Below are 11,715 nucleotides of genomic sequence, written 5' to 3'. Positions count from 1 at the left end.
TAAAAACTATTAGGCTAAAATATGTAACTCATTCATGTGATGAGGTAGAAATTACGATATTGTCCCCTTTACATATTTTCTTTGAATTAAAAAACTAAACTTCTATTGGCTTTATTTATGTCATTACCTTCATTCTTATTGTAAGTTTTAATAATTGTGTAAAATTGTGCATTCTTTTTAATTTTAAAAATATATTTAGGAGCCAAGCCATATAAGATTAACTCGTGCAGAATAAAAAACTTAGTAAAAAATACATATTTTTTTTTTGTCTTGAACATTAAATATTATGAAGCCTTTTTACAAAAATTTATGTTTTGTAAATAACGCATATGTTAAGAAGTAGAAACAGAGGAAACGGCGAATCGTGAATAAAATATGTCCTTTTTAAGATAAAGAAGACAAAAAATCAGCCACATGAATTTAATGAAGCATATTAAATATTACACAATGGAGTACAGGTTTCTAATCCTTTATGAAAAATAAATGCAAAGAAGGCCTCTGAATGTATAAATGATTATTTCCCTTTCTTCCATTATTACCCATTTTAAACTAACTCTTTCGCAAATATGTAATAATGGTTGTACGCACTGACAACTTTCGAATGTTTGTTATGTGTAGATTTATATTTTGGGATAAATTGTATTGAAGCTAAATATATAGTGGCAGATAATAGCCCAGTTCGATTGGGAAAAAGACGATTCTTCGCAATGTGTGTCGTTTGTGGATGTGTATTTATTCATATTGTATGTGCATATGTACAGGCGCATGTGTTCTTTTATGCCATTTTAAAATTACTTATTTTTGTCATCATGGAGAAAGAGGATTTTTAAAAATTGTTGTTTTATGGGCAGTTAAATATAAGATTGGCTTTTTTAAACTTCTATTTGCATAGGTGTTAACTATTTAAATGAGTACTTGGTAGCGTAGAAGAAATCTGCTGTTCGTTCTATTACGCCCTTTGTTCTTATAGCAATAATCCTATTTTGGAAACTAATTTTTCTGACTGTTAACCATTATTTCCCACTGCTTTTCCCTTATCCATTTTTTAATAAAGGACTCTCTCCATTGGTTAAACGAGGCGTATTTATTATTTTTCCATTCTGACCAATTAGAATTCTTTATTTTTTTAATTAGTTTCTCTTTTCTGTCAGTCCAATGTTCCCATTCTTCATTTTTACTAAATACTTTATCCTCCAAATTGGACAAATTCTCATCATTTTCTTCTGTACTGGAAATGTCTCCAATTTTTGTTGTCTGTGTATAGGAATCTTCCTCATCATTCAACTCTTGAATTAGCCACTCTGCCATTTTTTCGTTACTCCAATTGATCCATTTATTGTCTATTAATTTATTCAAACTCAACTTGTTCCCATATATCCAATTTTTCCAATCCTTTTCCATTAAATCATGCCATTCCGTGTTGGCCCAATATTCCCAATCAAAATTATCCCATCCTGAGGATTTTTTCAAAATATAATTTTTGTATGTTGGATTCAAGTTTCTGTCACAATGTGTCCACTTTTCTTGCATTATTTCTAGCCATTCTTCCCATTCTTTGTCTTTTTCTTGGATCCATATGATTTTTTCATTTTCCAAAGAAGAGGTAAAATCCTTCCATTCACCTTCCAGTTTCACCATCCAGTTATTATTTTGTTCTTCTCTCAATTGAACGTTATTCGCCGCACATTCTTGTTCCGATTCGACTAGATCCGTTAAATTTGGAGTGGAGCCAATCTGTTCATATTGAAGGGACTGAAAAGGAGTGAAAACAAATAAAATTTAAGAAAATTTATAAATTTTCTTTTAGCGCATATATTTATATTGTTAAAAAAGATTAAAAGGGAAAGTTTATATGCATATGTGCGTTATCTCCGTATTACTGGAGAAATATCGCTTAAAAGGTAAGCAGACGATAAAATAAACAAAGTAATAGATGTGGAAGAAACCATTTTTTTAATTTATGTGTTATATTTGATGTCATAGATGCTTCTTATTTTTTTCTATTCAATTTTGAAAATAATAAAAATTTGTGTTATGTTTGAATATATTTTTTTACATTTCGTGTAACTTAATAATTTAGGGTGCAAAAAAAAAAAAGAAATGATAGCTGCTTCGCTATATGATGGATTTTACAAAATATATTGTAACATAAAAAAGGAACAAAAGAAAAGCAATTGGAAAAAAATTAATTCACAATAAAAATTTTAAATGTTAAAACAAAATTAAGCAACAAGCAGAATCTGTTAGTATAGAAACCATTTTGTGTGTAGTTTTACTCCTCTTTTGAAAGGACCATTCTATGTGTAACTAAAATGGTTTAAAAATTATCTGCAGAGTGTGCGTTAATTACACACTAGTTCTATTATATTTATTACGTTAGTGGACATATATTAAGTTATAAATATTTCATTTATACTCTTTTTTTTGGGGGGAGTTAATAGTTACACAGAATAGATGCAAATTTTATGTAAGTTTTCTCGTTACAATTAATATAAAAAAAAGGACTTAAAATTACATTACCTTAAATTAAAAAGTGTGTCAATTGGGGGTAAAAAATAATTTTCTACGTGTGAGCAAGCGTTAGTAGGTAAAAACTTATGGTCACCGGGAATGAAAGTCATTTTAAAATTGATTTCTTTTTTTTTTTTTAATTTTTCGTAAACATAACATATTATAGATGAACCTGCTTGTTCAGATAAACACATTTCATTTTTTTATAAATATCAATTTTTTTAATTAATTCTGATTCGTTAATTTGTTTATTCTGTTCATTTTTGATTTTATTCATTAAATGTTTCTGATGCTATTAAAAAAGTGCGGTGTGAAATTTTTTTTAGGATGTAAACGGAAAAAAAAGGGCAACACTTGGCTAAAATGGCATTGAACAATTCATTAGAACAGGACTGGATTTAGGGACCTGTTTGCTCTAACCTGGTATTTATAAACGAAAATGTTAATAAATTGCATCATAAAAAATTTTAAAAAATTACATTTATATTAATGTAGCATTTATAACAGATGTTCTTAAAGGAGTTTTCATTTTTTTATCCATACAGAAGTTAAAATGTAAGTTCTATTTTTTACACTTCCATTGGTTAGTGTACTGTTGAATGGCTTATGCTACGGAGCATATATTTTTAGCATCATTATACTTCGCATATCATGAACGAAATTTAGGGAAAGCAAAAATGCTAAGCGACAATAGAAGAAGGAAAATAAATTAACCCGAAAGGTAAAAAGTGTGAATTTTTTTTAAAGTATAATTAAATAAATTTATTTCATCTATTACCAATGATGATGAATAAGTGTGTGTGGTTAAAAATAGAACAATTAAATAATTTTTTTTTTGTCAAACAAAAAAGTTATTATGGATTTCCCTTATTGTGCGCATTATCACAAATAAATAAAATATAATTTTTGTAATTTATATTTTGAAATATCGATTTATCAAAGGATCTTAAACGTTTTATAATTTTTTAATTAGAAAATTGAAATGCTTCAAATTAAACAGGATAATTGTCATTCTACTTGTTATGAATAAAGTGTTATGAGTTTTTTTTTTTATTTAAAACGACTACAAAAAAAAAAAGTTATAATAAAAAATGCATTATGTGTAAGAATGCGAACACATTCTATAATTATGAGTTCGTTTATGAAGAAAGAAAAGTCATTAATATACCCTTTTTTGTGCATAGTTTGTGTCTAGTGTCACATTATTCAATGAATAATAGTTAAGAATCAATAAGCGAGGATATAATATATACACGTGTTCGTCAGTATCGTAGAATTCTAGAAATATTATTCTGTGGAACGAAGACAATAATTATATAGAATTTTATTAACGCAAAAAAAATTTCTTTTATTATTTACTTAGCTATTGAATATGATGTGCACATTTTGAATAAAACTGTAATTATTTATTTGTCATCCTAGGGAAAATTATCAACATGGTGATAAAACTATGAATGTATTATCTCTAACAGATGTTTATTTCTTTTAAATCATATAGTGGGTCTACTTCGAAAATATGTTTTAAGAATTACATTTTTAATTTTCGCTTCCATTAGAACAACGTATGATATAATTAGGCATTCATTCAGCTCGTACAGTTAAGAAAAAAAAAATTAGTCCTTTTTCTAGTTCATATATTTGTGTTCTAGATGAAACAGAAGCTTCATTTGTGCAGTCAATCATCTGGGTGAAGTTATCTCAATCGACATTTTTTGTCTTCCCAATTCGGGTTTGACATTCCGTTTGCTTCCATTTCGCATTCTTTAAGATCCACTCTTTTGAATCCATTTGTACAATAAGATTTTCTTTTTTAAATAATAAAAGATTCCTTTCTTTTCCATTTGTCTTATAAACACATTTTGTTTCTCTGTCCATAGTTTATGCATAATTTGCAACGAGAATTTACATCGTCTTTTTCTTTTGTCATGATAGTTGAGAAATATAATAATTCTCTCATAACTTTTTTCATGAATTTGTGTCTACGTAAAATGTCTACATTTTTTTATCTTAGTATAATACAACATTTAAATGATATTTTTTCTTATATTACTTTTTACGCTGCATCTGTATGTCTTTACATCCTTCTTCGTTATATTCTTTTTTGCTGCTCCAAATGTATTGCACCAACATACGTTTAAGGCTTTTCCTTTGAAAATGTTTCATTCTATGGCGATTAAGTATTTACCGTGTACACTATCGAAATTGTAACTATTAAAAATGTGCTACCTCTATATCATTACAAATTTTTTCTCTTTTTTTATATTTTAAGGCATTCCTATTAACGTATATTGTGTATTATAAAATCTCTTGTATATCACCTGGATTTTATTTTAGTCTTCTCAATTTTAAACCTATTAGCTAGCGTTTCTATAATTTTTTCTACTCATTTGTGATGTATTATTTTAGGTACAACATTAGTACGCATGTACACAATGCTGTAAATAATTCCTTTTTTTGTCTATATATATTTTTTTGTAATTCTCATTTATTCTATAATTCTTATATATATATCGTTGACATATCTTCGCTGGTTTCTCCCTCTTCATGTTAATTTTATCTTCTCTTGTTCTTCTATTCGTATTTTAAGCAAGTCCATGTTTTACCATTTTCAGCATTTACTTAACCTTTTAATAGGTAATATATGTATTTTTCCATTTCGTTCTTAGCTTTAGCTTTAGGATTGTGTTTTTCTTTTTTACACTTTTATATCATTTTTTTTAACTCTTCAGCATGTTGATTCTTAAAATTTTTTTCTAATTACTTTTGAAGTTTGCAATTTTTCCCTTTTTTTAAATTTTATTCACTTATGTTTTTCTTATATACATTTTATTTAATTCCATTTCGCTATATGTGCGTTCTTTTTACATTCCATGTATATATGTTATCAGTTTTGCCTTAACTGTAATTCCCTTCAACAGAGTTATTGCGCATTTATTCATTTTCTATATTTTTACCATTTTCTTTTTTTTTACTTTCTTTATTCTTCATTAAATATATTCATGCACATCTATAAATTTTTCAGCATTTCATAATTACTGTGGTAATTCTCTTATCAGTGCATGTCATTATAATGTGAGGAATATTACACGCTATGATAACCTACATTCATTTGTTCCCCATTATTCATTTTTCTAGACTGCATAGGATATTCGATAGAATCTTCAGTAAGCATATCGTAGTTACGTCTGATTGATTTTATTCCTCCTAGGGAGTTACGTATCCAAGGTGATAGCGGGGTAAACTAATAAAAAGTTGAAACATGTAACATATATATATTACAACTCATTTTATATTTATTTTTAATAAAAATAATACTAGTAAATGATATTATTTATATTCTAACTATAATTGCAATTACTTTATATAAAACCAAAGAAGCAAGTGAAATTCCCATTACTGAGACTGCAGAAGACATAAAAATTTTGGGGCCTCCATGAGAGGCTCCATCAGCTGAAGGTAATTGTTTTTCTTCTGATGTAGGAACAAGTTTTAATACAGTTTCTCTTTGTAATGAATAATAATTTGATGGCTGTTCTGGGAATGAAGGACCTCTTGGAGATACATTTTCAAATGAAGAATTTTCATTACTTGCACCTGCTACAGGTTTTGGTACATGTACTAAAGTACATTTCAATTTGGATAGCTCCTGATGATCGTATTTATTAAACATATTTTTTAATTCGTTACATTATTTATCAGAATTACTTTTACAATTTATATCTACAATATTATATGTTGAAACAATTTTTCCAACGTAATCATAATATTCTTGACTACAAGAATTACCATAATCCCGTAAATCTTGTTTTATAGTTGCATAGTTTTGAGAGTAATCATATATTATTTTCCTCTGATCAAAAAAATTTTTGCTAATATCAGTGTATATAATGTTACAATTATCTTCAAGATTAAACTTCTGCAATTCAGTGTAGATCGTATTCATAACGTTTGAAAATGACGTAACATCTTCTAAATTGTTAAATAATATATCTCCTATCCAATAATACAAAAAATGACAACGTTCTTTATAGAATGAATTGTTTTCATTCATATCAGATACATAACACAAAGAATTTACAATGTTATCAATATAATTTCCAATACCAGAATATGCATTTAATATATTCTTTATTTCTTCGGAAGAATCAAAATAACTACAATTTCCCCATCCATTATTGAATTTATAATAAATTAAATTTGAAGGTAATTTATCCAAATCTTGCTTCTATAAATTTAGTTGGTAAAATAAAATATATAAATATATGTTTTCATGTATCTACATTTTAATTTATTACAACACGGATAAAGTATTACATGAATAATATTTAAGTATTCATTTTGAACAAAAGGGAACCTGAAGTATTCTTGTCATTTTTAATGTTATTGTAAATCTTTGTATATAGCGAATAAATTTATTTTAAAATTGTTCTTTATATATTTATTCATATATTTAGAATATTAAAATATGAAGAATTCGCATGTTCTATGATGATTATAATTAACGAATAAATATAAATTTTTATTTTTTAATAATAAAGACTCTTTAATTTTCATTCACCGATAACACATTATATTATATATATGTTTGTATCGAATCATCATGTATAATTAGGAGAAAATATGAACAAATGTGCTCGAATAGCAAAATAAAGGGAAAAATCAAATTTCTTATACATATTCCATCTATTTACTATACTATTGGATTGTGGGTGTTTACTCTAAACATTATATTATTATTTACATCATTTAGCTATTACATATATAAGAATGCAATTTTTTAACAAAAATTTTATTATGTATTACTGATTAAAATATGTTTTGTTGCTATAAAAATATTATTAAAAATTATTAACATAGAACACAGTTTATATATAGAGAAATTTTTCTTTTTATATTTGCACTATTCATCAACATCTAGTATGGAATGTGAATTTATAAAATAAATAAAAATGATATACAAATAATTGCATTAATTGTATATAAAAGAAAATATATACATCTTCATAATAATATTTTATAGTACACTTTTAAGTTTATGAGCGCTTAGTAATAATAGTACTTTTTTTTTGATAAGTAAATTATAAATAAATCATTTAAATAAAATATACATTATATCATCTTAGCTCTACTTTTTATCTATATCATATTTTACATGTTAATATATACTTTTTTTTTTTCTTTACTAAAAAGACATAACAAACATAAGGTTATTGTATACCATTATAAATTTTTTATAATAATATTAATTATGGATGACAAATATTTTGTTATTTGAGGGAATAATTCATGAATATTAAAATTTCATAAATGAATGTCAATTAAGCAAAACGCGTGCACAGGTTTTATGTGTAATTTATGATGAATACGTTCATATACATTCATTTATTAATTTTTTTATATTTGGAAGTAATTTGGAAGTACTAAAATAACGGCATCTAATTCGACAGTGAATGTAAAAAAATCATTACATGACTATTATTATTTCATTCCATAAGTGATGCACCTACAGCCTAATTATATAATTATTAATCAAACCTTGTAAATATTATATTACTAATACAGATATTAATTATTTTCCATATGTATAGCTGCTTATATCTTATTTTATAAAAAATTATATTTATATAATTTATAAAATTCTTATCCTAAAAAAGAGATAATGTAGAGATAGAATTTTTAATTATATAATGAAATGACAATATAAATAACAGAATGTTCATATTTTAAAAAAATTTATTTTTATTTTTTTTACTTTATTATAAATTTTTCTCTACGCCATATCTACTATCACGTTAATATTTCATTATTAGCGTTTTTATATACATTAAATGTAGTGCTTTAAGTTTAAAGTAATATATTTTTATATTTCATTTTATGCACGCTTGATTGACAAGGTTTTATAAATAAAATCCCTTATAATAAAGCTATTATTAACTACGTGAATTGATTAATGCTAACGGTAATTATATATATTATATTTATATGGTAAGATAAATATTAAGTGACAAATGATTATTATTTTTGATAATTACATCATATGAGGGGTTACAAATTTTATTATTCATATTGTTTTAATAAAATTAAGTGTTACTTTTTAAATATTGTAATTAAAATATTAATTTTTATGAGTATAATAACATACTATATTAATGTATGCACGTATACAATACAACAGTTTACCATTTATCAAAAGCTCCACTACAATGTAAGAATGCTTAAAATATTATTTAATTGAATCGACTTTATATTGAAGTTATAAATTAAAACGTACAGGCATATTTATTTATATATTTTTTCGTTTCCCCTTTTTTTTTTATTAATTATAATTAGGCAATAAACCTTAATTCAATTTCTTTTTGATGATGTTATAGAAGCATTTTTTTTATTATATATGTAATTAGTTCGACGAATTTCAAGTAGGATGATAGGCTATTCGTGCTCGTCCAGTTTTTGTGTTTATATTTTGATTTTTTTGTGAAGGCTCTGATACTGGTTTGGCATTTATTTCTTGAAACTGTGACGGAGTTTTTCTTTTTTTTTGAAACCTTCTGCTTAAACACGATCCCAAAGGGGTGAACTAATATAAAAAAGAAAAGTAAAAAGGATATAATACATATTTATTATGTAATTATAAAATTTTAATCATAAATTACTAGGAATATTCATATAGAGTATTTATATTTTAATATCAAACTTTTACTCACTTTGTAATAAAGGAAAAACACAAAAATTACTACAAAAGTTAAAATAGCTGTCATAATTGATTTAAAACGCTTAGTATTGAATAAATTATTTGAAGGTTCTAAAAAATCCAAATTTTCTTCTATATTTTCAGTTTGCACATTTTCAACGGATTCTTGAGTTGTAGATGTATGTTGAGTTGTAGGTGTGTGTTTAGTTGTAGACGTATGTTGAGTTGTAGATGTAAGAGTATTATAATTTTCTATTGTGATTTTCTTCCCCGATTTAAAAAGAGGGTATTCACTATCTATTATATTTCTTAAGTATGTACCTAATCCCCGTAAACTTTTGACTTGATCTAAAATGTTATCTACTGGTGAAGAATCAGAACTATCATCTTCACTTTTTGTGTTTGATCTTTGGAGGGTTTGCGAGCCTTCACTTGGTGATCCTGTATTTGTAGCACTTCCCCTTACTGCCGATGATGAAGATGCATCTTTTCCTTCAGAGTTGTTTTTTATCTGTTTCTGAGATATATCTGTTCCTATAAAATAATCGTCAACATTTTTATACACCGTTGGTACTTTAAAGCATGATAAGTATGCAAGGTGAGGATCTTCACGATTACGTCTTACAATACATCTGATATTTTCAATTCGTGTTTCAGGTTTTTTTTGTCATTTTTCACTCTCTGATTGTGATCGAGGGACAGATGCTCCCTCATCTGAAGTATCTGTACCATTTATTTTATTTAAAATTGTATCGGGATGGTATTTAGGGTCACAATTAAAATAATCACTACATTTGAAATAATTATCTCTACAGCATAATTCTTTTTTTTTTTTCATTATAATATGTTTTAACACGATTAACGTATTTCTCATAAGCTTTGCAATCAGTTCCATTATTCTTATTAATACATTCGATTTTAGGGACATTCATAAAATATTCATACAAAAACTTTTCTTCCTCCCAGTTGTCAAGATATTCATATATATCATTAAAACAGTAAAACTTATTACCATTTTTTGTATAAATTTCGAATTGTAAATAATAAATTATATGAATAAGCGTATCCAGATTCTTGTCTTTTTTTTCATTACCACCTAGATTTAGTTTTCTTATTTCGTTAAATAACCAATATTTAAGTAATAAACAGTTGGCTTTAGCTTCAGATAAATTAATACTATTTCCCGTAGTACTAGTTCCAGAAGCACCGGCAGTAGGAGTAGGCAAAGTAGAAGAAGGAGAACTAGTAGTACTCCCTGTTTTACATATAGATTGCAAATTCACTGCAAATTTTTCACATAGCTCTTTAGCTTGGTCTCCAGTGGATTTTAATGAATCACACTTGATACTATAATCACTAGAACCCTTATTTGTTTCGAATTTTTCGTATGTTATATATGCAGGAAGTTTTTTAATATAGCTTCCTGAAAAATTAAAAATATATAGTTATGTAAACATTAAATTTTTGACTTTTAAGAAAATATATGTTCGTTAAAAAATATAGAATTAACACACTGAAAGAATAAAAAGTTTTTCATAATAATAAATATAAATATACTTCACTACTTGAGAAGCCCGAAATATTAGGTCCGTGTGGAGTAGTCATTTTATCCAACATAAATAAGAGTCATTATAATACACATGCGTATATTTGAAGTAAAAAATAATATAATTTATATATATGTTTCATGCTATTTTACATGAAAATTAAAAAAAAAAATAAACAAACATATGTTATTAACATCTGCTTTGTATATATTAAATTTCATGAAAGATTATGTAATAAGTATTAATAAAAAACAAACTAAACATTATTAATTATTAGGACTATAAAATTGTGCATTGTGTATGAACTGCTTCAATAAATGTATAGTTCATATGGCATATTATTTTTGTCGAGAATAATATTGCATAAATACAACACTTAACTCTGCTAAAAATTGATAATAAAACGATTTACTTATATTTTTTTAAACAAATAAAGAACCAAGTTTATTAATGAATGAAATGCTAAACTAGTAAACGAATTTATTTATTCGTAAACATTTAATGACATGCATAATTTCATATAAAAAATATGAATATGTTAACGCATAAATAACCGTTGAACCAGAAAATTAAAACAATAGATATTAAATATTGTAGAAACATTCTTCTAGGTGTTATGATAAAAGATAATTATCTTCTTAACACAAAGAATAAATAAACATTACAAAATTAATATTTTTACTTTTTTTTAAGAAATGTCACAGTTTACCAAATGCAAGAAAACTACAGATGAATAGTATTTTATTAGGTAAAAAATATTTATAAGGAGAATTAATATTAATTATAACTCTATCACATTGGGGATCTAACACTTTTTATAATAAGAAGAGTTACTTAATAAATCTTTCATTTTGATGAAATAATTCCATAAAAAAACACTCTTAACAACTCTACGACAGTTTTTATTTAACATATACACTTTTTGTTTTTATTTGTTTTAAGCTATATTTATATATGAAATAAGTT

The 11,715-nt window shown here is 25.4% G+C and overlaps 3 protein-coding genes across 3 annotated transcripts; all 3 read right to left on the bottom strand.

Annotated features, from left to right (window-relative positions):
* Positions 1 to 990: 990 nt before the first annotated feature.
* Positions 991 to 1,949, bottom strand: PCYB_001050 (tryptophan-rich antigen; the record flags this gene model as incomplete). The annotated part of the gene is made up of 2 exons (XM_004228258.1): positions 991 to 1,752; positions 1,881 to 1,949. 2 exons carry the CDS (start codon positions 1,947 to 1,949, stop codon positions 991 to 993), a joined length of 831 nt encoding a protein of 276 aa, XP_004228306.1.
* Positions 1,950 to 6,199: 4,250 nt separating this feature from the next.
* Positions 6,200 to 6,883, bottom strand: PCYB_001040 (CYIR protein; the record flags this gene model as incomplete). The annotated part of the gene is made up of 2 exons (XM_004228257.1): positions 6,200 to 6,736; positions 6,866 to 6,883. 2 exons carry the CDS (start codon positions 6,881 to 6,883, stop codon positions 6,200 to 6,202), a joined length of 555 nt encoding a protein of 184 aa, XP_004228305.1.
* A 3,128-nt stretch (positions 6,884 to 10,011) lies between these two features.
* Positions 10,012 to 10,807, bottom strand: PCYB_001030 (CYIR protein; the record flags this gene model as incomplete). Its single annotated transcript, XM_004228256.1, has 2 exons — positions 10,012 to 10,625; positions 10,768 to 10,807. 2 exons carry the CDS (start codon positions 10,805 to 10,807, stop codon positions 10,012 to 10,014), a joined length of 654 nt encoding a protein of 217 aa, XP_004228304.1.
* Positions 10,808 to 11,715: the final 908 nt, after the last annotated feature.

The sequence above is a fragment of the Plasmodium cynomolgi genome, assembly GCF_000321355.1.
Source record: "Plasmodium cynomolgi strain B DNA, scaffold: 0001, whole genome shotgun sequence".
NCBI classification, from domain to species: Eukaryota; Apicomplexa; class Aconoidasida; order Haemosporida; family Plasmodiidae; genus Plasmodium; species Plasmodium cynomolgi.
Note: the sequence above shows the minus strand (reverse complement) of the source record. Positions and strands in the feature narration are given on the sequence as shown.